Raw genomic sequence first — 27,476 nt, 5'->3', positions numbered from 1 at the left:
ATTGGCATATAAATTAAATGCTTCATTTTTAATGATTTATTTGAATCCACTGGCTTAGAATGTCATTGTATCCATGCACAATGAATGTTGAATAATGTTAAAAAAAAATTTTTTTACAAACGTGTTAGTGCACTGTGTTAGTTTATTTATACGCACTCAGACAGACACGAGGCTGTTCCGGTGTTAATATGTGAACAAAAACAGGCAGAACAGGGGAAAGTGGGTCAGACTCAGGAGCTGAAAGAGGGATGCTGGGAGAAGAGTGAAGGACGAAAAGAGAGAACGAGAGAGAAGAGAAATATCCGGAAGGCATCGGAGGGAGGGAGAGATGCTCACAGCCTTCAACCTCCACCCCTGCTAACATGACCTGACTCTCTCTCTCTGTGTGTGTCTCGAGGACCTGTGCTCTCTCTTGCATTGTGGATGAACAGAGCACTGTCTGTGAAGGGTTTTAATTATCCAGGTCAATGTAGCATTCAAATACACATGCTTTTGATGTGATGTTAAACATTAAATTATTATAATTAGATAAAGAAATGTATAGATAGAGAAATGTAGCATTCCATCACTTGGATGCACTGCAGTGAATGGGTGCCGTCAGAAAGAGAGTCCAAACAGCTGATTAAAACATCACTTCAGTCCAGCAGTTAACATCTTGTGAAGTGAAAATCTGTGTGTCTGTAAGAAACAAATCCATCATTAAGATCTTTTAACTTCTTCCGGCTGAGTCCATAATAACGCTTCCTCCAGTGACAAATTCAATTTCCTGTTGTTTCTCACATCAAAATCCACCCATGTATTTGTTCAGTTGTCTTATTGATGGATCGATTTCTTACAAATACACATCTTTTGTCTTCTCCAGATGTTAACTGATGGACTGTAGTGGTGTGAAATATTGTGATGTTTTTATCAGCTGTTGGACTCTCATTTTGCCGGCACCCATTCACTGCAGAGCATCCATTGGTGAGCATAGAATTTTAGTCTTTCTGCTGAAATGTAATCATAATTGAAACAACTCTTTAATTTTCATTCATGCCCTTGACAACTGCACATATGAGTGCAAAAATGTACATCATAAGATTCCTAAGGTGCTTTTGTCCATCTACATATTGAGAAATATACCTTTTCATTTAATGATTGTAAACAAAAATCTATGCATCACTCCAAAGCATGCTTCTTTGAGTGGGCTCTTCACACCTGCATCAAAAAGCACCCGAATTAATGACAAATTTGCTCAAATTCTGATTAATACAGGCCTGTTTTGATTTCTAGATATCGGGATATTTGAATAAGTCTCAGTGCATGCCATCACAACATGTTTAGTGTAATCTTAAATCTCTAGAGTGATTATGAGTGCCTATACTTGCAATGTTTAATACGGCCACTGTGATATAATGTGTGAACATCATTGCTTTTCATGCGCGCACCATCTCTCTCTCTCTCTCTCTCTCTCTCTCTCTCTCTCTCTCTCTCTCTCTCTCTCTCTCTCTCTCTCTCTCTCTCTCTAATAAGAGGGTGTAGAGTCTTTTTGCTGTGTGTTAACCGATTGGCTGTTTCTTAGTTCTGTGCTAGCTCTACGGTGGAATAGTCTATTTCTAGTCTTTACGCGCATCTGGACGTGACTCTCCCCGCGTCAAACCCGATCATGAGGTCTCCGAGGGTCTTCATCGGTCTACGGAGCTGCTGGATCACCGACGGGATCCGGTAATACAAACGCCCCGCTCCGTTCCCCCTCACACCCACGCGGACAGAATCTGGGTTTTGCGGCACTTGGCGCTGCTTCTGCATTCACTCTGCCGCGCGCGTCCCGGTTCCGCGATGGTTCTGCGTCGCCTGCGCGTCTGATGACTCCCCCCGCACCGGCAGCAGCATGTCCTCGCGGAAGATTTCCTCCGAATCCTTCAGCTCCATGGGCTCGGACTACCTGGAGAGCCCCGGGGAGGACGGAGAGTGCCCGTTCTCGCGCGTCTTCTGGAACGGCAGGAGCCCCGTGGAGACGCTCTCGTGTCCGTTCGAGGACGCGGCCGTCAGCAGGAGGCTCGCCCGGCGTAAACGCGTCAATCTGGACTCGCTCGGAGAGAGTTTGAGACGCCTCACCTCACCGACGGTACCGAGCCTTACCTTACAACCTTACATTCAATTCAACGTGTGTGTGTGTGTGTGTGTGTTCATTTGCAAAAACACATAACTCGGTTCTAAAAAATTTTCATTCATAAAATTATACACACATATATATATATATATATATATATATATTTTTTTTTTTTTTATTTTTATATATTTTTTATACTGTACAAACTGTATATTCTATGGCCCTACACCAACCCTACACCTAACCCTAACCCTCACAGGAAACTTTGTGCATTTTTACTTTCTCAAAAAAACTCATTCTGTATGATTTATAAGCGTTTTGAAAAATGGGGACATGGGTTATGTCCTCATAAGTCACCTTCTCCTTGTAATACCTGTGTCATACCCATGACATTATACAGAGTTGTGTCCTGATATGACACAAAAACAAGAGCACACACACACACACAAACACAAATAAACGTATATATATATGCAGATGCACTCCTGCTGTTTACTCTTCAGAAACTACATGTAGGCCTATAATGTACAAATACATATATAATTGATGCACATTTCTGAAGAGAAATCAATGTAAAAACAATATATACAATTATTATATTATGTCATGTGATAGAATCTAGTGTAGTATGTGTATATATGTACTGTATATAGTGTATACACACATTACTTTGAATACTAAATGTAAATTATGCTGGAGAGGAAATTGTGTGTGTGTATGTATGTATGTACATATATATATATATATATATATATATATATATATTACAATCACAGATAATGTATGTTTGTGAATAGATCAATGGATAGATACTAGGCTATACATACACACAATGTTTAGGATATTTCAAGGCATGAAACACGTTTTTCTGTTAGAAAAATAAAAATCAAAGACTTAGTATAGATAAACAGATTGATTGGTGCTATCTGTCGATCTGTCGATCTATCAGCATGGAGAATATTCAGGGTTCTATCAATGAATCCATTCTATCACCAGTGAAATACATCCACTCTCTCTAAGCATTTACACCAGTATTATAGACCACAGTCTATGGTCTACGCAGTTAGCGTACTGAAGATGAGGATGATGGACTTGAACCGGATGGATTTTGATCTGAACCGGTGACAGTGCAGATGTCTGAGATCCCGATCCCTCATGATCTCGATCCAATTCCTGAATGGAGAATCAATGTAGAGCATGCTGTGGTTGTTCAGGCCCTGCTGTGTTGTGTGTATTCACCATGTCTCGTGTAGAGCAGAAGAGTGCGTGTGAAGGGCAGGATAACGTCTCTGTACACTGGGCACTGGTGCGTTCGGGTCTCAAAGAAGCACACACACTGTACCGCAGAGCCACGATAGTGCATGCATCTCTGCATCAGAATGTTCTGGTCCTGAGCTTCACTCCAATGGATTTACTGTGTGTGTGTGTGTGTGTGTGTGTGTGTGTGTGTTGTACTAGGCACTTGAAAAATGTGGTTCGTAGCAAACCCACTGCTCCAATGGCATAAATCCAGAATGTGTGTGTGTGTGTGTGTGCTTTAGCTGGATTAAATGTAAAACACTCAGACCAGCTGCATACTGACAAAAGTCCATGTTTTTTTATGCACTGGTCAGTTTTGAGTTTTTTGCGTATTATGCTTCCTTAGTATGTTTTCTTTACGCTAGTCTGATCCAAAACACACATTTAAGTGTTTACTTTATTACACTTTATCTGTTTGCATCTGTAGATTTCAATTACAATACACATCTTTACATGCATGTAAATTCTCTCTTAAAACATTAATGTTGAATGACAAAAAATTAACATTTTACAATAAGCTTTCACTTGTTAACAATAGTTAAATACATTGGTTAGCACGAACTTACAATTCAAACACTTCTAAATCATGTAGTTAATTTCAACGTTTACAAAAATATGAATAAAAATCAAAAGTTGGATTGGTTAGTATTTAATGGATGTGAGCTGTCATGAGCAAACACTGATTTTTCATTAATTACTGTTAATAAATGAAACCTTGCTGTAAAACTGTGTTATGTTAACTAAGTGTAAATTTGTAATTTAGTGTAAAAACAACTTAAAATTGCTTAAATTGCTAGTAAATTTCACTATTATAAAGAAATGGCACATAACATTTATGCATGATATTTTGAAGGAGAATGACTTAAATTGTATTTTATTACAAATGTACTCCAAGAATCCACTAACAAAATTACTTAACTTCAATTTTTGTTTACTGTGTACACCAAAAAAAAAAAAAGAAAAGAAAAATTGCACTTAGAAATTACTAGTAAATTTTACATTTAATTACAAAGAAACAGCAAAACACAATTAGCCTAAACAAAATTTTTAAGTAGAAAGTCTGAAATATTCTGAAATATTTTCGGTTGTTTCCACTCACGTTCTTGTAAGCCACGGATTATGTTTGCATGTCAGTTAAAATCATATCTGTCCTATTTGGGGATTAGACAAAATGAACGTCACTGAACTAACATGCTCTTTAGAAGGTAACATTGATCCTTTGTTTTTTAGTTTAGAGCTCTGCAAACAATGAAACGCTTTGTTTCAGAAGCAAGCCAACTACCTACAGACAACATTTTAGGCAACAGATACTCCTCCTGATGCAAAGACTGATCCCAAAGTGACTTCATGATGCTTTCTATAACTAGCTTAAGTCGAAATCGAAGATATTGTTGCATGAAGGCAATCCCAACATGCATTGCAGAAATGCTTGTGAAAGAGGTCTTATTTGATCAAACACAGTAAAAAAACGTGAAATATTATTACAATTTCAAATAACTGTTTTTTGTTTGAATATATATTCAAATGTAATTTATTTCTATGATGCAAATCTGAATTTTCAGCATCATTCCTCCAGTCTTCAGTGTCACATGATCCTTCAGAAATCATAATATGCTGATTTACTGCTCAAAAAACATTTCTGATTTTTTTGTGGAAACTGTGATGCATTTTATTTTTTTCAAGATTATTTGATGATTAGAAGATTCAAAACAACAGGATTTATTTGGAAGGATAAATATTTGGGAATAATATAAAATGTATTTATTGATAATTTAATTCAGCCTTTGCTGAATAATAGAAATAATTTCAGATAACTACACAAAGCATGAAAAAAATGAAGCCACTTTAAAGGTCATAAAGATGTTTTTGCACTGTGACATTATTTTCGCAACAATCAAAATAATTTCCCCCCTCCTTCACTCACCATTATGCGTTTTATTATAGTTATAGTGTTATTCTCAGCAGTCACGTTAGTATAAATCAGGTTTAATTTCTCCAGAGAGAGAGACTGCTGTGAGTTCACAATAGCAGATTTGGACAAGTAAAGCTGGATTTGCGCTATTAAGAGCTTTCCTGAAATGAGGAGGATTTTGATTGGAATATTGTTGCCGTGGTAGCGTGATAAAGGCAGCTGATTGGATAAGGCTTAAGGGTGTATTCTATTACAGGTAGATGAGCACTGTAAATCCCTTCAAAAAGCGCCAAATCACACAAACAGACAAATCCAATAAAGACTATCGGTTTACCATCACCTTTTACTCCATTCAAGAAACGGAGAACTTAGTTTAATTAGTTTTTCCACAATCAGAAACTGCTAGTAAATTTAACAATTACAAAGAAATGGCAAGGAACACATTGAAACCGTAAAAGTAGTATGTTCTTATTAAATATAGTAGGTACTCTAGTTATTTTAATTTTATTTAAAACTTAGAAAAAAGTTACAGTCATATTTAATAGGCTATGTGCAGCCAAAGGAATCGGGCATCAATGAATTTCCATTGAGAAAATACTACTTTTTTAAGCAACTATATGTAGTTTTATGTATTTTTGTGACTTTCTGCTTGTAAAAATCACACACTCCCAGAAAATATTTTTTGGGGAAGAGTGGGAAAGTTTTGAAACTGAATCTTCAGGTTAAAAAAAAATACATACAGTTGCTTTAACTTTAGATTTTGTTGTGTCTGGTGTCTTTTGAATCTGTTTGAATTAGAGGAGCTCTCCGAGCAGAGCAGTGTTTGGAGAAGAATTGTGATGAGAATGCTGTTGTTTTTCAGTTAAATCCTTTCTTACTCATCAATCTGGATCGAGCAACTTCTGACTGTATTGTTATTCTTCATTTTAGACGCAGACAATTCAGCTGGCCCTGCAGAGAACAATGGAGGTTTACAGACAGAAGGAAATAAGGTACATCCACGATGCCTTAGAGAAATATGACATCCTTAAAAAATGTCTTAAATTAGACCAAGATACTAAAGTCTGCAATCAAAAACACTGAAGTCTTAATATGAACCTTATTTTTAACGTAAGGTAATTGCCCTCGGCAATTTGTGACTTGAATGCTTCATTCTATTCAGTTATTTGACTTGTAGAACAACAATCTTTTGTGCTGCTTGATATTGCAAATTGGTATTTTTTATCATATAATTTTAATGTATTTTGTAGTATAGTAGTAATGTAGTTTTACTCTTTATTGCACTTTGTTATTTTAGTAATACCTGTAGAGAATGAATCGGAAGTGTCGCACATTTACAGGACATTGTTTACCTCTTCATTGCAAGTTAAGGTGGATGCTCTTACAATGATGTATTTTGACACCAAATTCACATTTAAAACGAATTTCATTTCCTGTGATACAAAAATAATAAAACAAAGTAACCAATTCTGAAAACTTAGATCTAATTATATCATTTAAACATTTTAGGATTTTTTCAAAAGTAGCTTGTTGCTTGTAAAATGTGTGTTTTCTTTACAATAAATGACAATACGTTTTGAAATTTTGTACAAATGTCATTATGACACGCATTATATACAATAAAGCAAATCTCACCTGTAGGTATTTCTCATATAAATCATTTATATTATTGAATAGTATTTAATTTAAAGTTGAATATAACAGTATGTCTAACTCTATTCTCTATCATCTAGCTCTTTATGTAAAGTTAGATGTATAAGCATGTCCAACTTTATCTGCATGCATACAGTATATTTACGTACAGTGATATACCGTACTATATAGTAACTATATTATTATCACCCAGCTCCAATCCAAATGCAAATTTAAATGAAGACCTTCAATTCTCCTCAGATATGAAAGAGGAACCTTTAAGCTATAATATTATTATTATTTTTTTTCAGTTTTAATTCGGTTACCCTTTTATCTACTCACACCCTGGTGAATGTTAATCAAACTCTCTTTCTCTTGCAGTGGACAAGAGTTTGTAGGAAGCTTGTCAGACGAGCAGAAGTGTTTGTTTGAGAACTCTCGCTGTGACAGCCAGACTGACATCTCAGGAATACTGAAATACACAGCAACTGTTTTAGGTAAGTACAAACTAGGACTGCTCAATCAATCGAAGAAATCAAAATCATAATATGACCTTGTGCAATTATTAAACCTTAAAATGCTGCATTTAATAAGTACAGTATGTGTCATGCATGCCTCAGAGTAATATTTTGTATGTACTTTGCATGCTCAAGCATGCATGGGACTTTTTATGTTGATTCAGTATTTGAATTTTATTCATGTCTGCAAAGTGGTTCGCTTTTAGCATGCATTGACAACATAAAGTGCATTATTTTGCATCATAAATGCAATGTTTCTCATGATTTTTGACCAAATTGTGCAGCTGTAGTGCACACCGCACACACACGAAATGGCAAAACTTTGACCTCAATACACACTCACTGTCACTTTCCTAAAAACTCCCTCATTGCTGCAGTCTCCATTCCCGAGCTGTTGCTAAGATACTAACTCTGCCATCCCTAACGAGAACACGTTTATAAATAAACCGCAATGAGCCATTTGAACTGAGCCCTGCCCAGTTAAACCTACTGCGCATCTCACTTTTATGCAGCAGAGCCACAGCGTTTAACCATGCGCTTGTGCTGCAGAGATTGATTATTTTGGTAATCGATGGTTTCGCTGGGGGGCAGACCTTTAAACTTTCTATCTTTATGTAAAAGCATGTTTATAAAACAGATAATTCTGCTAAATACAGATCGCGTGAGCTGTGTTCATTCCGATGTATTTGTCAGTAATAAGTTTAAACGCAATGCTTCTACGTTTATTAAAGCTCAACGACATGATATATTACCTCTCAAGTGCTGCATTGCTTTTACTCAAAGGTTACTGCATAATACAAATATTAATTCATTTAAATATATGCTACACTACTGCTCAAATGTTTGGTGTTGGTAAATTTTTTTCATGTGTTTAATAAGTAGTCCTCTTATGAAGTCTCTGAAGCTTGTTTCTACTATGGGACTTTTTTTCTCTCAAAACTATTTTTTTTCATCTCACACTTATGCAATTGTGAGTTTTTTCCTTGCAAATAGTTTTTTAGTCCACCACAGAAATGACAAGATTTTGTGTCAAAATTCATACCTTTTTCTTGCATTTGCAAGTTTACATCTAACAGTTACGTTTTTATTTTAGAATTATTAATTCAGAATTGCGAGAACAAAAGTAAGAATTGTTAGATTGCACTTACCTTTTTATGTTTTTTTTAATCCAATAATAGAAACAAGCTTCCATACTTCTGCTCACCAAGGATTCATTTATTTGATAAAAAAAAACTTGATAAAGTTATTATATTCTATTATATCAATGTTGAAAATGGTTGCGCTGCTAGGTATTTTTGTGGAAACTTTGATGCATTTTTTTTTTTCAGGATTCTTTGATGAATAGAAAGTACAAAATAACTTTTGTATATTTATAAATGTCTTTACTGTCACTTTGATGATGCATCCTTGTAAAATAAAGCAATAATGTATTTAAAAAATATTAATAACTTAACAAATAATTAAATTAAAATGTATTAAAGGTAAAAAAAATTAAATGTGCTGTCAAACGATTAATCGCGATTAATCGCATCCAAAATAAATTTTGCTTATATAATATATGTGTGTATACACACATATGCATGTATATATTTCAGGAAAATATGTTATGTTTACATATTAAATATATTTATATATAATATAAATTATATGAAAATAAATATGTACATGTAAATGCCTGTAAATATTTTTAAAATATATACTGTATGTGTGTTTATTTTATATATACATAATAAATATAAACAGAACACACACACATATTATGTAAACAAAAACATTTCTGGATGCGATTAATCATTTGACAGCACTAATTAAATGTATTACAATAAGTGTAAATTACTTATTTTTAAAAATCTATTTTGAAAAGTAATGTATTTTTTTATTATTATTATTAAAAGATGATTAAGCAAATTGATGATTTTTTGCATTATTTTTTCACAGGCATGGACTTTGCCGACATCCGTGGCCGATTCGGAGAGGAATTCTTCGGTTTGTGTCTTGAGGAGAACGAGAGGGTTCTGCGAGCTCTCGGCGGAAACCTGCAGGACTTCTTCAACGGTTTCGACGCACTTCTAGAACACATCAGAACATCCTGTGGCCGCCGAGCGTCGTCTGATGCTCCTTCTTTCCTATGCAAAGATGCTCCCCAGGAGAGCGAAGAGACGAATGCGGAGAGTGGTGTTGGACGGACTCTCCTCCTCCACTGCTTCAACCCTGACCCTACTGTGGGTGTGGCCATGCCGGGCTTAATCCGGGCCGCTGCTCGACGCATCTACCAATCGGATGTCTTGGTAGAGGAAGCTCCTCCCACATGGCTGCACACAGCCAATGAGGACGGTGAGCTCTCGACGGACTCCTCCCCCTCTTCATCCCCATCTCCACCCTCGTCTTCATCTCCTGCCTGTTTGTCCTTCCTCATTCGAGAGGTCCGGACTCAACCCACATCCTCGCCCTCGCACACCACCACCGGATCTCGCCAGCTATCGCGCTCGCCGCTGGATTTGCGCATCGGTCTGAGCACGTTTTGCCGGGCCTTTCCCTTTCACCTGGTTCTGGGACCCAACATGGAGGTCCTGCAGGTCGGGGAGGGGTTTCGGAAACAGACGAAGAGCGAGCCGCACCGGACACTCACCTTCAGCAACAGCTTTGAGCTGGTTTCTCCCAGAATCCCCTGCTCCTTCCAAAACATTCTGCTCCGGCTGTCCACGCCGTTCACTATTCGTACACGGCCTGATGGATCAGCACTCGACAGCAGAGAGAAGGTAAGAGAAGTAGTTTGGTAAATGATGGGAATCTGTGTTTGTTCAGATGCGAAACATGCTTTTATTAAAAGGGTTATATGCAATGTGTTGTTATTATTATCATATTCTAATTTGTTTGGCTTCCTTAAACACCAGTGTGTATGTAATTTTAGGGTTGAATCCCCTGTAAAGTTCAGGTACAAGACTTTTTTCTGATTTAAGTTTTCTTAGTTAAGAACATTGGCTGCAGCTCTTAATTTTGAACTCGCAAAGAGCATTAGATAGAATAATGTAAATTGAAAATGTACAAAACGTACAAAAAGTCTTTTTTTTTGTTTTTAAATATTGCAATAATATCGTATCGTGAGATTTGGATATCGTAACAACCCTAGTTTACGCGGTTTATGGTTAAAAAAACTTTATTTTCCACTTACTGTACGTTATTGTAGCTCCTTTTGCTTTCTGAAACGCGTTGATTTTTACAAAGCTCATCGTTCTGAAAAGCGTGGTGTGCTCTGATTGGCCAGCTATACAGTGCATTGTGATTGGTCGAATACCTCAAGCGTGTGACAGAAATGGTACACCCCTTACCATATTTGGAAACACACAGCATCTCCATACTACAGTGAGAATAAAAGTTCCGCCTTCTTTCTTTGCGTGAACATTTAGGCAGCTTTATGCAAACTAGAGCTGCACAATTAATCAAATTTCTAATCGCGATTACAATTATGGATGCCACAAATACATAATCGTTTAAAGTAGTAATTAATCATTTAAAAATCCACTTATGTAATTTTGCACGCTTAAGATATGTTTTTTTCTAGACATGTGGGGGCATGTTTTAATGAGGCGTGGACCAGCCTTAACTTTTAGCAAGAATATCTCTTTGGGTTTGAGACTTTAGTCTTTGCAGCTTTAAGGGATCTTATCTATTCACGAACAGCTTGTAACACTTCAAAGACAAAGGAAAACTTGAAATTGCAACAAAAAGTGTGCCGTAACATCAACAAAGATGAAAAAAATTTTTTTTTTGAGTTGTAGTCACAATTTTTGCAACCTGCTTGAACTCAAAAATGATTCATTCAGAATTTGTGAAAAAAATTAAATAAAGCTTAAAGAAAATAAAACAGAAGTTGAGAGTTTTATAGTTGTCTTATGCCACTTTCAAGTGCTTCTGGGAATTTATTTTGCTGTCCACATTTATTGTTGACGAAAACTATGAAAACATTTTTTCTGAATTGAAATAAAGCTGACATATAAATATTGAAAGCTGAAAAACCTAAATGTACATTTTGAAATATTTCCTTGTTAGATTAATGAAATAAGTTTGTTGAAAAAACTGGAAGAAAAAAACTGTAAACAAATTGTAAAAACAAAAGCAAAAAAAAAAAAAAAGACAAAAGCTCATAAAATTAAAATGAAAATGTTATGTTTTTTTAGCAGGGTGCAACAAAATGTATATCAAAGTCAACTATCATGGTTTTGAAACAGTGAAAATGCATGAAAGCTAATCTTCTTTTACAGTGACCCATATGTAAATCAGTTTCCTTCATAATCCTTTAATTGGCTTGAAGAAAATCCCAGGTCTCCCACTAATAATTACAACACTGTAGTGGTGTTCGTGTCCGCTCGACTCATAAATATGATCGTCCTGACATGACTTGAAGGCAGCTTTAGACACTGGGAACGTGTCCTAATTACAGAGTTTGCCATCACTGAAAGCAAACCTGCAGAATTATTTCCTAAATCAGTGAAGATAATTATGAAATGATTTGGACAGAGATGCAGTTTACATTCTGATGTGGTTCACCCTGGAGAGGAGCTTTACCAACACACACACACACACACACACACACACACACACACACACACACACACACACACACACACACACACACACACACACACACACACACACACACACACACACACACAGGGTTTTTACAGCCCATGAGGAGCAAGTTGTGAGATGTTAAGATATTTCACTAAATAAATTTCGAACAGAAGTTTGTAAAGCTTTCAAAATTGATGTATGTAATACATCTGCACTGCAAACGTAAATGCGTAAATGTAAAAAAAAAAAAATTGTTGATTTGTCAACCGTGAATCTTTATTTAACAATTTCTTTGCAATCCCTATGGAGAAAATGAATGGGAACCCAGATTGGTTATAAATAGTTATAAAAAAAGAATATTCAATAATACACAAAGTTGACAAAATTTCATTTTAGTATCCCTGAGATACTGTTATAGATTTTATTATTATTTTTAATTAGTTTTTAGTTTTTATATTTTCTGTCTTGATTAATTTTTTTTGTCATTTTAGTGATTTTGTTTTGTTTTTAAATAATTTTTTTAAATGCCTTATTTATTATTTTTATTAATATTTGTATATTAATACAAAATATACAAAATTGTAATATTTTGTATATTGTATATTATTTGTATTAATAATTTTTGCTTTCTTTTGAATTTTAGGTATATTGAATCAAAGTCTTGGTAGTTTTGTTGTTTGTTTTTGTCTTTTTATTTCTCCATAGTTTGTATTGGGTTTTTTGTGTGTGTCACTGCAGGTTCACCAAAAAAAAATTGAAATGTTGCCTTAGTAATTACCTGGAATTATAACCTTTTTTTTGTTTTGTTTTTATCAGAACCTGGATTTCTGTATTTATTGAAATTCTTAAAAACTATAAAAAAAGATTAATATTTCCATGAACTTATTACACTGAAAAAAATTATTCATTGAATTTACTAATTTTTTTTAATGGTAAGTGGTTGCAATCAATTTATTTTAGCTATATTTAAATAAACTAATTTAGTTTATTAACTTTCAGCAAATTTTGTTTATTTAAATGTAGCTTAAATAAATTGACTGCAACCACTTACCATTAAAAAAAATTAGTAAATTCAATGAATAATTTTTTTCAGTGTAGAATATGCAGTAATATACAAAATATATCACTTTGGCACAGGCTGAACTGGGAAATGTAAAATATTCATTACATTTTATTTTATTACAGATTTTTTTCTATATAGGTGTCAAAAATATGATACAAAATTTTGAAAGTTCTGGATACATTAAATTCAGCTGACTTCCAATTTGTAATATAATTTTTCAACAAATCCTGTGTTTTTATTGTGCTATCCTAACTTTGCATTTTCATGGCTGGTTGCATTGTATTATTCACATTTCACATTTTTCCTGCTGCCACATCAGAGCTGAAACTCTTTGCTCAGTGATTAATTTGAGAGTTTCATCTCTGTTCCACGTCGTTTGGCCGCAGCTTTTATTTTTATCCAGAGTAAGTTGCAGGGTGCTGATGGCAGGAACAGGCCGTCCCGCTGGAGACATCAGTGCCTCGCTCCGGGGTACAGTAGTGATTGTGTTAGGAGAAACTTAGGAACTAAGCACTTTTCTTTAAGCTGTGTGTGTGTGTGTGTGTGTGTGTGTGTCCTGAAGCTGCTTAGTGGACTGAGGATATTAAATGTGAACAAATATTAATAAACAGCATAACACTGTGCCAGCACTAAAAGAGCGAGATGCAATGCGACAAAAACAGATTAGAATCAACGGTGTGGACAGCTGCTTTCATTATCAATGGAGTGCTCTTGTTTTATTTTATCACATCACATTGCATTTCTCAGTGTTAATGTTATAGCATTATTAATGTTATTTTATGTTTTATATTATATTGTGCAATAATAATAATAATAATAATAAAATTATTAATTTTTATTTTCATTTAAGTTTTAGTAGGTTTTTGTTCTGTGGTTATGTAATTTTTTATTTATTTAATTATTTATGTATTTATTTCATTATTTATTTATTATTTATATGATGCAACAAAAACTAAATCAGAAATAATGCTAAATCTAAATAAAAAATACTACATAAAAGGTGCCCATATTTCTGAATATTTCCATTTTCAAATAATACTGAGCGAGATTAATTCAGATCAGTGTTATTTTTGTATTATTTATATACTGTTATGGTTTCATAAATTTTCATACTGATATTTTGCACTGTAATATTTTACTATTCATTTAGTTATGTTTTTTGGTATTTTGTTTTGTGCTTATGTAATTTAAAAGTTTGTTATTTTTAAATATTACAATTGAGGTATATTTGTATTATTTCATTCAGTATCCATGTTTCTGTTCATAATTTTTTTTCTCCAGTTTTTTGTTTTTATTTTAGTGGTTCTACATATCTGCTAGCATTCTTTCAATTAACAGAAATATTTAAAATGTAAATATTAAGTATTGATGTAATTAAAATTATAATTAATATAAAATATAAATTTAAATATAATCTTTTTTTTTATCTTGAACATTTTTTGTTGTAGTTTATTATGTAACACTGATGCAGACACTGACTGTACAGTATTTGACAGTGAGGTCAAATGAAAAAAGTCAGTTATATTAAATATAAATTAAATATTAATCACCCAGCCCTGGTGACAAAAAAAGCAATAGTAACATAATGCATTGCTTTCCACTTAACACTATTTTAATGGAGTAACGCAGTATTGTAAACGCATTAATTTTAAAAGTAACTTTCCCCAACACTGGTGATAGAACTTGTGTTCAGTGTTTACTCAGAAGTATGAATTGTAATGCTCTCACTCTGATAAGCACCTCGACGCGCTCAGGAGTGCAAATGTCGTTTTAAAGCTCTCCTCTTCAGCCCTCGTTCTCTTTAATCTGTTGTTCTTTGAAGTATGGTGTCGTCAGATCTGATGTGTGTAAACGTGTGTCACAGAAAGCCGTTTGTTGTCTTGTCATGTAAAACACAGCTACATTTGAAAGCTCCGAATCAAGGTGGCTTTTCTAACGGAGATAAATAATTAAACGGATGAACAGATGATGAAATGAAAGTCAGGTGTCAATGGCAGAAGCGTGTCTGATCTCTGCACCTGTCGACAGACAAACTGATGGAGAATTGATCTCAAAATATCTCTCCATTACTAGAGTAGCAGTGTCTTTATTAGTGTTATGAGTTAATTTTCATGATTGTTAATTAATCACTCAAAAGAGTTCACAGCCAAAACAAGAGCTTGTTCAGTGTGAATATTATTTTATTAATCAATGTAATGAAGTGTGCTACCATCTATTTTTTCATCCATCCATCATTCATTCTATCCTTCCATCCATCCATCCATCCATTCATAGTACATTCTGTCATTCAATCCATCCATATATGCATTCTTCTATCAATCATTCCAACAGTCCATAGATCCATCCATCCATCATTCCTTCGATCATTACATTCATCCATCCATTCATCTATCTAACAATCCATTCATCATTCATTCTATCCTTCCATCCATCCATCCATCCATCGTCTAGTTTTATCATTCCATCCATCCATTGATCCATCCATCCAATGTTCATTCTCTCATTCCATTCAGCCATCCATTTAATCCATCCTTTGTCCTAATATCTATCCATCCAACATCCATCCATTCCTACATCCAACTATCCATCCATCCCATCAGACCCTCCATCCATTTATTGATCCATTGTTCATTCTATCATTTCATCTACCCATCCATTCTTCCATATATTCAGTCTGACCCTCTATCCATCCATCCATCCATCCATCAATCCAAACAACCAGCTATCCATCCCATCTGACCCTCCATTGATCCATTGTTAATTCTACCATTCCATGCATCCATCATTTGTTCTGTTCTATCATTCCATCCTTCCATAGATACATCCATTGTTCATTCTATTCCTCCATCCATCTATTCATCTATCTATCAATCGTCAAACCACTGTAGTAATATTCTCTGGACTCTAGATCAATGATTATATATATATATATAAAAAAAGATGTTATTTTGTCCTTTGGTTAGTTATAATGGAGTAATTTAAAAAGGGGGCATGGCCAAATATAGCCAAAAGCTTATAAAACCTGAATAAAAGCTTAAAACTTGGCGAAACGTGTAAGAGGACGTGTAATTAGCATGCAGTTTCATGGAGATCGGACCATATATGGCACTATAACAGTTTAAAAAACAGATAGAAATTGTGCATCTGATCACTTAAAGTACTATGATTTGAGGTATCCATGTCCGGAGCACAAACCCTGCTAGACGAGTTACACGCTGAAATAAAATGCATTCTCCTAACAAATGTGGAATTATCCCATATTAGATATATTCTCATAAAACATGCAGAGAGCATTGAATACTTGCTCAAGAATTCCACCATAGCAACCAACCTAATAAAAGAACAGCCTCTCTCACTAAATCTCTCTCTCTCCTCGAGTGATGTGATGTGATGAGATCTAATGTGTGTGTGTGTGTGTGTGTTTGTGTTTGAAATGTATGACGCTAAAATCCGATATGCTTTGTTATTTTCTTGAAAAGTGAGTGCGCCTTCATTGCAACACAAACACGTCGGGCTTATTGCATTAATATTAATTCCCAACCAATAAATTGAATTTGTAAAATGTTATGCATATTTGATTTTCCATTCCAGTGCTTTACTTTCGTCTGTGTGTGTGTGTGTGTGTGTGTGTTTCAGGTGATGGAGCTCAAAGGTCAGATGCTTCACCTCCCGGAATCCAACTCCATAATGTTTCTGGGTTCGCCGCGTGTTGATAGGCTGGAAGAGCTCATGGGGCGGGGCTTACATCTGTCTGACATCCCTATTCATGATGCCACACGTGATGTCATTCTGGTGGGTGTGTCAGTCAAACATCATTAGATTTTCAAAGAGTTTACTGTAAACAGAATAGAGTTTGGCAAATGAACTGTTACTTGATGGAACAATTGTAATTATTACTATTAATAAATGTAATTATTTATTGTTTTGACTTCATACTTACACCCCTTAACTCTGGTAAAATCTGCCTCTAATAGTTTATTATGAAAAGGATATTTCTGGTTCTGGATGTCATTTACCAAAATATTTAGCAACAATTTACAGTACATTTAGAAATTGCTAGTAGATTTCACAATTCATTACAAACTGCAAGCAACGCATTGTTTAAAAAGTGAAATGGTTTCTCGTAAAACATATTTTCGCATTAAACATAACCCAATAATTAGAAACTATGCATGTTTTATTTTTAACTTTAAAAAATATTTTTTTACAGTGTTAATCTGAAATTATATGAAAATTTCAAATAATTTACATATAGCTGAAATCAAAATATTAGATAAAAAAAATTTGCTTTGGCAATTAGCTGAAATCGAAGTACTAAAATTAGTCAAACTAAAACTGAGATAAAAAAAATTAATTAATGCGAAATAGAAATAGTAAAAAAACTAACGTTTTGTAATTTGTATTAGTTTTATATATTTTTTTATATTTTAATTACATTTATTTTCATATATTTTTATTTTAATAAAATAACAAAAAATAAAACTGAAATAAATATAAAGGCTAAAAATAAATATTAAAAAGTTTTTTAATACATTTATCTTCATTTTTATTTCAGTTTTATTTTTTGTAAATAATATAATAATATATATACTTTATATACATAACACTATTACTAAAACTTTAACTAACTAAATTAAAGATATAGAAATAGACAAAACAGTTTCATTATTTTAATTAGTTTTGGTTTTATAATTATTATCATTTTGGTTTTATAATATTTTAATATTTAAATTATCTTTATTTTTGTTTACACAACATTTTTAAAACTTATACTGAATTAAAAATAAATTAAAGCTTATTAAAGTTATTTTTAAAAACTCATAAAAATGCTAAAAAACATCAAATTACTAAAACAAAAATTTGAAAAAACTGAAAATAAAAGCTAATTAAAAATATTAAGTACTTTATAACAGTTATATATGATACAACAATAACAATACTGGACATTACCTTAATTCATATCTGATAATTTCTGTAGGTTGGAGAACAGGCCAAAGCTCAGGATGGGCTGAAGAAGCGCATGGATAAACTCAAAGCCACCCTGGAGAAAACCCATCAGGCTTTAGAGGAGGAGAAGCGCAGAACCGTCGACCTGCTCTACTCCATCTTTCCCGGCGATGTTGCTCAGAGACTCTGGCAGGGCCTTCCCGTTCAGGCCAAGAAGTTTGATGATGTCACCATGCTGTTCTCTGACATCGTGGGCTTCACGGCCGTGTGCGCGCAGTGCACGCCAATGCAGGTCATCAGCATGCTGAACGAACTCTACACGCGCTTCGACTACCAGTGTGGCATCCTGGACGTCTACAAGGTAAAGCTATCGGTCATGCTCCATACATCGCTTTTAACTAGGACACCATAGCAAATGCATAGCCACCAACTTCCTAAAAGCCACCTTAAACATCAATATTAATGCATTGAAACCACCTAGTAACACTTTAGCAAATGCATCAGTGGCCATCAGCATTTAAAATCTTTTAACTTTGCAAGTTGATCTTTAAAGACACAAACACACACTCACACTCTTTCTCACACACACACACAAACTCACACTCTCTCTCACACCCACACACACGCACACACACACACACACACACACACACACACACACACACACACACACACCCACACCCACACGCACGCACACACACACACACACACACACACACACACACACACACACACGCGCACACACACACACGCACACAGTGTGTTCAATGAAAAGGCATTTAGTGAGTTTATGTCAATAAATAGGCGTTATAAACGGCGGCTATGAAGGTATTTTTGATTCAAAACGACTGAACACCTGTGACAGTGCGATTTGTAGTTGTAGAGAAAAGCCACACATGTGTATCAGTAAATTTGAAGTCACAGAGAGAAATGTTTTAAGAGTTGCAAACCTGTGGACTTTTTTTCTCTTCCAAAAACACAACACAACAGTTACACCTTCTCAAATTCTTCATTGCAGGTGCACAAATCCTATTCTACAAATCACAAATTAAGAAACTTGTACGCTCACATTTTTGATACAATTGCTACAGTGAATATGGTGCAAAACGCATTTACACACCCGCATCAAGAAATGTGAAGTCATGGAGAAATGTTGCACATCCGCAAATCAGTATGTAAATTCATCCAATGAGAGTGGCACACTTGTAGAATATTTTCTCAGAAATGTCTTGTATATTTTTCTAACACAAACACAAAGTACATAACTACAGCTGCTTGAATCTGCTGCGATTTCACTGCAGCAATTGTATCAAAAATGTGAGCGTACAAGTTTCTTAATTTGTGATTTGTAGAATAGGATTTGTGCACCTGCAATGAAGAATTTGAGAAGGTGTAACTGTTGTGTTGTGTTTTTGGAAGAGAAAAAAAGTCTACAGGTTTGCAACTCTCAAAACATTTCTCTCTGTGTCTTCAAATTTACTGATACACATGTGTGGCTTTTCTCTACAACTACAAATCGCACTGTCACAGGTGTTCAGTCGTTTTGAATCAAAAATACCTTCATAGGCGGCCCTCCATTAACACAAATAAAAGGGTGTGTGAACTGCTGATGCCAGCTCTGATCCTCTTACTTGCGCACACACACACACACACACACACACACACACGTGGCTTGTGTGTTTCTGAAGGCTGTATGTAAATGCGGTCTGCTGTGCGTAAATGCGGTCTGCTGTGCTGGCATCAGTGCGTCTCCAGAGAGAGACAGATTCATATTCATGTGTCCCTCGCCTGCTTTGTGTTAAGTGTTATTCATCAGAGAGCAGTTATATTCTGACAGCAGCCGACTGTGAGCATCAAGAGCCTGAATCTGAGCTTGTGTGTGTGTGTGTGTGTGTGTGTCTGTATAACAGGGTGAATCTCACAAAGACACATCTGGAACACATTTGACTCTAAATCAAAGAAAGAAGTATATATTTTGCATGAAACAAGATGATGTGATAATATCATCAGATATTAAATTAGAAGAGAGTCTTGATTTTTGCTTACAGAAATGCAGTAAACGCTCTCTTCTTCACAGATTGAGACTATCGGCGATGCGTACTGCGTGGCAGGCGGGCTCCACAGGAAGATTGACAGCCATGCTAAGCCAATCGCGCTCATGGCGCTGAAGATGATGGAGCTGTCAGAGGAAGTGCTGACGCCCGATGGGAAGCCAATCAAGGTGAGTTAGAATTACTGTGCTATTTTTTGCAGTAAAGCATGGAATTTTCCATTAAATTACTTATTGACGATATAATATTTGCAAAAATGTGCAGTGTAATGCCAGCTCACACTGGGAGGTATACTGTATCCCATAATGCAAAGCACTTGATCTTTCTTTTTGACTCCTTTTTTCACTGATTATTTGATGAAACAGCTACAATGTAGGCATGTAGCTCAAGTGGTAGAGCACTGCGTTATCAAGCGCAAGGTTGGGGGTCCGAATCCCAGGGAACACATGTTAGGAGAAAATTGTTAGCATTGAATGCAATGTAAGTTGCTTTGGATAAAAGCATCTGCTAAATGCATAAATGTAATAAATAATATATTAATAAGAACATTTTAAAAATAAGATAAATTCATATAAAATGAATAATTCTTTTCTTTTTTTAAATCTAAAAATAAATACATATTAAATAATAACTCCACACCACTTGCTAAATTAAACATAATGATGGGTGGTCATGTGATCAAAATGTAACAGGGATTTAAGATATTTGAATCCCCTTCAAACACAATCGGCAAGATGCGTTTGTCTGTAGCTTTTGTTCATCATGTGTTTATGGTGGAGCGCCGGTTTAATGTTGCTAACAGAGAGACACTTGTATGTGGGGTTGTGTTGGGGATCTTGTGTTTAACAGCTCCATCAACACTCACTGTAGAGACAGAGTGGAATCTGGTCGTCATGGAGACAGCGGAACACTCCAAATACTTGCCGCTAATTGATTGTTAGATTGTTGCTGTTTTCTCCCATTTAGAGGAAGTCAACGAGCCAATCGCTGCGTCTGAGAGGCTCAGGCATCATGTGTGTGTGTGTGTGTGTGTGTGTGTGTGTGTGTGTGTGTGTGTGTGTGTGTGTGTGTGTGTTTTCAGAAGTGTCTCTGAGCATGATGTGTCAAGTCTGTACTAAAATGACTGCAGAAATGATTGTTTGTTTAGTAAAACTGAATGATTGTGGAATATGACTCTGCAAATAAAATGTAAATTAAGTGTGTGTGTTTATAAAGTACAACTAAAACCACAAAAAAAATTACTTGAAGCAAAATTATTAACTGAAATGAAACATGAAAACATTTGTATATTTTTGAATATTCAGATACACTGAAAAACAAATTGGCATAGGATTTACTTTGAAAGGAGTTTCATTCAGGCATTGTTAGTTAACCTTACAAATAATTACAAATAACTACAAATTTTTACTTTAGCTTTAAATACTAAAAATTATTTATAAATAAATGTAATAAAAAATATATAGAATGAAAAAACATAGAAAATATATCTAATTCAATATAAAATGACTAAAACTAAATTAATTAAAACTAATTAATAAAAATGAATAAAGAGTATTTAGACTCATTGTTTTTATAAAAATGACAAAAACAACAGAAAATTGCCTTCACAATAAGTAAAACTAAATATGACAATAAAAATGAATACATTCTACTACTAATAGAAATCACAGAAACTATTAAAAACTAAATTTTAAGTGAAAATTGGAATTATAAACAATCTGATAAAAGGTAAATAACTAAAACTAAATGAACTAAAACTACTAAATACAAATGAATAGAAACTATATATACATATAAAATAAAAACTAGAAAAAAATGACAAAAACTACAAAATTACTAAACTGAAAAATGAAAGTAAAAATACACAAAATCTAAAAAATAAAACCTAAATTCAAGATATTAAGGAAAACTATAATAGTACATCAGTGACAGTAGAATAACACAGGCGCACACATTAGTATTCCTGAGAGACTGTAATGTGATTGACAGCACTGTCAGTGTGACAACAAGGCCATGAATAATATCAGGGTTGTCATCGAGGGCAATCATCATTAAATGTGTGATATTTGTAGACTCTCCTTGACACAAGAGCAGCAGTAATAAGATGCCCATTCCATAACACCACTGTTTATGAGCAGTTCAGATCGTCAGTGATCACCTCCTATGTGCTGCTAACAGCTGTGTGTCTGACTCTCGTGTCTACAGCCACCACTGAGTCACTCCAGAAACAGTTCATCCAAAAAAGAAAAATTGCTGAACATTTACTTACTCTCAGCCCAATCCGAGATGCAGATGAGTTTGTTTCTTCATCAGATTTGGAGAAATGAAGCATTCCACCTCTCTCTCATCAATGGATGCTCTGGAGTGAATGGGTGCCGTCAGAATGAGAGTCCAAACAGCTGATGAAAACATCACAATAATCCACACCACTCCAGTCCATCAGTGAATGTCTTGAGAAGATGTCTTGACATTTCCATTGACATGGCGATGAAGCAGATCAGAAGTGTGATCTGTTCTGCTCTGCCCTGAGTTTGATTGACAGCTGTCAGTCACAGACGTTGCTGCCCTCATGATTTCCTTTTAGCACTCGTCGTGTGTTTCTTGCACTCTTCACAGTATTGGCTCTTCTCTAGTGTTTCTGTGGTGATGCTAGTGTACGTGTAGTTGGTTAGCTAGTCTCAGATGCACATATTAGCTCTCTTACAAACCTTGATAGCATTTTAAGACACAGGAGGTTTGAAAAGAGAATGATCCCGCCTCATAAGATTTCTTGTTTTAGCCACAAGGCAATCCCAGAATGCACTGCGGCAAATTAAAGAATTCATGTAATTCCAATAGAGATGTTGCTAAGCTGACTGATACGGTAATATGCATAGAATTTGACATAAAATGCATAAATACTGGTTACATTATTTCCATTTTAAATGCATTGAAAGGTAGAAAGTTCAATAGGATTTGGAAAAGATTTAATTATTATTTAATTTGACTTTTTATTTATTTATGTGGATTTTACTTCATTCCAAATATGACATTTACTTGAAAGAGCTGAGTGCAAAACATGCAAAAGAAAAGCACATTTACATGTTAGGAAATGTAAAATATTAAATAATTATTTAAATACTACTTTTAATTTAAAAGTATAATTGTATTATTTAAAAATGTTTATATATTTTTTGCCTTGATTTTTTACTTTTTTTTTACAAACTATTGTATTATCATTATTATATAATGGTGTGTTTATATTTATTTATTTATTTATTTTTTTACTTAGTTTAGTAAATTGGATAAAAAAAGTGTAAAAGTGACAATCTGACAGTTGAGTTTCTGTATGATTTACACTGTATGCTGCTCATTGTTGTGAATTATATGAATAATCTGTATGAATAATCTCTTCTCTCTGTGTAGTTGAGGATCGGGATCCACTCGGGCTCAGTGCTGGCTGGAGTGGTCGGTGTGAAGATGCCACGCTACTGTCTGTTTGGAAACAACGTCACTCTGGCCAGCAAGTTTGAGTCGGGCAGTCACCCGCGCTGCATCAACGTCAGCCCAACTACATACCAGTGAGAGAACACACACACACACCAGCCAGTGTTTCTCAGCTGATGTGTAACTCTGCTGCAGTGGAGACAGTCACACCTGTTTCTATGGCAACCTGCTTCAGTCGAGATCGTCAAATACGATGCTTTGCAGTCGACTGCAGCTCTGAAGATCTGCTCTCTCTCTCTCTCTCTCACACACACACACACACACACACATACACGAGCACCTGTGTTTGTAGACATCGTGATTAATCGCATACAAAATAAACGTTTTTGTTTGCATGATATATTCTGTGTATATATAATATGTATACATACACACAGACGTACAGTATATATTTTAACGATATTTACATGTCTATATTTATATTCATATCACTTATATTATAAATAAATATATTTAATTTACAAACAAATTTTTTTTTCTGAAATATATACATGCATTTGTGTGTATTTATATATATATTTGGAAACATTACTATTTTTTATGTTTTTGAAAGAAGTTTCTTCTGCTCATCGAGCCTGCATTTATTTGATCAAAAATACAGAAAAAAATGTAATATTGTGATATATTATTACAATTTAAAATAATTGTTTTTAAATGTATTATACTTTAAATTATCATTTATTTCTGGGATGCAAAGCTGAATTTTTAGGATCATTATCACATGATCCTTTAGAAATTATTCTAATATGATGATTCATTATCAAAGTTGGAAACAGTTCTGCTGCTTAATATTTTTTCAGAACATGTGATACTTTTTTAGGATACTTTGATGAATAAAAAGTAAAAAAAATAAAATAAAAAATATATATTTTTAAAATATAAATATTTTGTAATAACAATATACACTACTGGTCAGTAATTTGGGGTCAGTAATTTATTTTTTTCTTTATTTTTTTAAAATTAAATCAATACTTTTATTCAGCAAGGATGTGTTAAATTGCTAAAAAGTGATAGTATAGAAAATATATTATTAGAATATATATTATTAGAATTTTTTTTTTTTTAAATAAATGCAGTTCTTTTTAACCTTTTATTGATCAAATATATTCGACAGCAGAACTGTTTCCAACACTCATAATAAATCAGAATATTAGAATGATTTCTAAATGATCATGTGATAGACTGATGTTACATGTGACACTGAAGGCTGGAGGAATGATGCTGAAAATTCAGCTTTGCATCACAGAAATAAATTATTTTTTTTAAAGTATATTCAAATAGAAAACTATTATTTTAAGTTGTAATAATATTTCACAATATTACAGTTTTTCTGCATTTTTGATCAAATAAATGCAGGCTTGATGAGCAGAAGAAACTTCTTTCAAAAACATTAAAAATAGTAATGTTTCCAAACTTTTGGTCTGTACTGTATACTGTATAGTTTTTGTAAATTCCTTTCCATTTGGTTTTCTTCTCAGACTCCTGCGTGACGAGCGCACATTCACCTTCATCCCTCGCTCCCGGGAGGAGCTTCCCGACAACTTCCCCAAAGAAATCCTGGGAATCTGCTATTTCCTGGAGGCGGGGAAAAACCCGAGCCACGCCTCTCTCACCAGCACTCGCTCCGCCCCCATCCGGAAAGTGTCCTATAACATTGGGACCATGTTTCTACGGGAGACTAGCCTCTGAGATGGCCCCGCCCATTTGCTATGACATCATGTCCTGGAGACTAGTGTTGCCTGTGGCAACTGTTGGCCCCACCTCTCGACCGGAGAGTTGCCCCAGAGGCGTGACACAGAGAGGGTGGGGAGGACGGTCCCGCCCCTTTAAAGGAGCCATGGATAATTGTGTTCTGAAATACAATAAAAACAAAAATATGTATATATATATATATATATAGATATATTTAAAATAAAGCCTTCTGCTCAACGGCATAGCCAAACTTTGATGGTGTACACATGAAAATACTACAGACAAACTCATGTAAACACACATTTCTTGCTGCATTGCAGGTAATAGATTTAACATGCATAACTTTGGTGCCTTTACTTCCCATACACATACATGAATACACACACCACAAACATGTTCTGCCATTTTAAACGCCGCCATTAACCACTGTTAAATCCTTTGTGTTTGTTTGTGTGTGTGTGCTAATCCTCTATTAACCATTGTTATATCCCTTGTGTGTGTGTGTGTGTTCTACCATTAACCGCTGTAAGATTGTGTGTATGTGTGTTTGGCCTCCAGTTTGTGTGCAGTGTGTGTGTGTGAATTTGTGTAAAGAAGACTGAGGCCGTTTCGCGCATCTCACATCTGAGGCATGTTTTTATTTTGGCTCCCATATTCGTAGCAGAAAAGAAAGTACAGAATATGCACCATTCACTTAAATTAATAATTGATCCAAAAAACTAAAATTTGCTGAAAATTCATTCACCCTCAGGCAAACCAAGATGTAGATGAATTTGTTTCTTCATCAGATTTGGAGAAATGTAACATTGCATCAGCATCTCGTCAATGGATTCTCTGTAGTGAATGGGTGCCGTCAGAATGAGAGTCCAAACAGATGATAAAAACATCACCATAATCCACAGCATTCCAGTCCACCAGTTAACGTCTGGAGAAGACAAAAGCTAAGTGTTACAAATGTGGCTTGTAAATGGTGCTTCATTTGTGCAGATTTCTCTCCTGATTCAGACCAGATTATTTTTTCACTAGAGGAAGCAATATAATGGATCATGGACTCATATTTTTGCTAACTGGTGTTAACTGGTGGACTGGAATGCTATGGATTATTGTGATGTTTTTATCATCTGTTTGGACTCTCATTCTGACGGCACCCATTCACTGCAGAGCATCCATTACTGAGACACTGATACAATGCTACATTTTTCCAAACCTGATGAAGAAATTTATCTACAGCTTGAATAGCCTAAGGGTGAGTAAATGATCACCAACATTATTAACAATTATTTTAGTCAACACTATAATTTGCAATACAGATGTTTTCTTCTTTTTGAAGCAATGCAAAATGCTGTTTGAAAAAAATGTCTGTCATGCTTTATGCAAGTTAAAGGCCGTGAAACAAATATTTTTGTTCAGTAAATTTGTACTTAATCTGGATTAAAGATGCACTTTGGGAACCGTGTAGATTAATTATTATTTGTATGTAAATGTGATTGTGATTCAAATATTCATGCAAAACTTTAGTTAAAAGTCCATTCTCAGTCACCATTAAACAACTCATACGTGATACTGAATGAAAAACTTGTAATATCAGGACTCACTTTTATGCAGCAGAAAACATGCTGTAGATGTGTGAAACGGTGTGTGTGTGTGTGTGTGTGTGTGAGGTCGAGGTCACAGGAAGGTACATTATAACGTCAACATTCATTTCAATCACATTTGATTCAAGATCACATCCTGGCATGTCAGTCATTTTTATCAGGATGCCAATAAAATTCATTGATTGAAGTTTCATGGTGTCAGACAGTTGTGTTTAGTGCTTTCTTTAAATGGTTGTTTTTCTAAAAATAACGACCCGTATTTATTCAATGCAACATCACAATAAGAATAGCCCTTTTCATTAAATGAGAGATTAAAGTTATGTTCTAAATGAGAGATTAAAGTTGTTATGCTCTGTAAAAAATAAAGAGTTCAAGTTTTTGAGTTTTAGATTTTTCTTTTAGTTTAGAAATTAATAATTTTATTCAGCAAGGATGCATTAAATTGATCAAAAGTGACAGTAAAGACATTTAGAATGTTACAAAAGATTTCTGTGTCAAATAAATGCTGATCTTTTGGACTTTCTATTCATCTATGAATCCTGAAAAAATAAATGTATCACATTTTCTACAAAAAACAGTTTTCAACATTGATAATAATCAGAAAGGTAGAATGATTT

General features: G+C 34.5%; 1 protein-coding gene across 1 annotated transcript; it reads left to right on the top strand.

Moving 5' to 3' along the window:
• The first annotated feature begins 1,516 nt into the window (after positions 1-1,516).
• On the top strand, positions 1,517-25,477 carry LOC132107687 (guanylate cyclase soluble subunit alpha-2-like). The gene is made up of 9 exons (XM_059513838.1): positions 1,517-2,107; positions 6,234-6,295; positions 7,317-7,432; positions 9,392-10,212; positions 16,725-16,880; positions 18,067-18,396; positions 20,113-20,256; positions 23,492-23,646; positions 25,051-25,477. Exons 1-9 carry the CDS (start codon positions 1,871-1,873, stop codon positions 25,259-25,261), a joined length of 2,232 nt encoding a protein of 743 aa, XP_059369821.1. The 5' UTR covers positions 1,517-1,870; the 3' UTR covers positions 25,262-25,477.
• The last annotated feature ends 1,999 nt before the right edge of the window (positions 25,478-27,476 follow it).

The sequence above is a fragment of the Carassius carassius genome, chromosome 28 (assembly GCF_963082965.1).
Source record: "Carassius carassius chromosome 28, fCarCar2.1, whole genome shotgun sequence".
Taxonomy (NCBI): domain Eukaryota; kingdom Metazoa; phylum Chordata; class Actinopteri; order Cypriniformes; family Cyprinidae; genus Carassius; species Carassius carassius.
This window is presented reverse-complemented; position numbering and strand designations above follow the sequence as displayed.

Bases quoted from the DNA above. Each gene is read 5' to 3' on its own strand.
- LOC132107687 (XM_059513838.1), top strand. From the start codon at position 1,871: ATGTCCTCGCGGAAGATTTCCTCCGAATCCTTCAGCTCCATGGGCTCG. The intron at 16,881-18,066 runs GTGGGTGTGTCA...TAATTTCTGTAG, and splicing joins CCACACGTGATGTCATTCTG to GTTGGAGAACAGGCCAAAGC. The intron at 20,257-23,491 runs GTGAGTTAGAAT...CTCTCTGTGTAG, and splicing joins CCGATGGGAAGCCAATCAAG to TTGAGGATCGGGATCCACTC.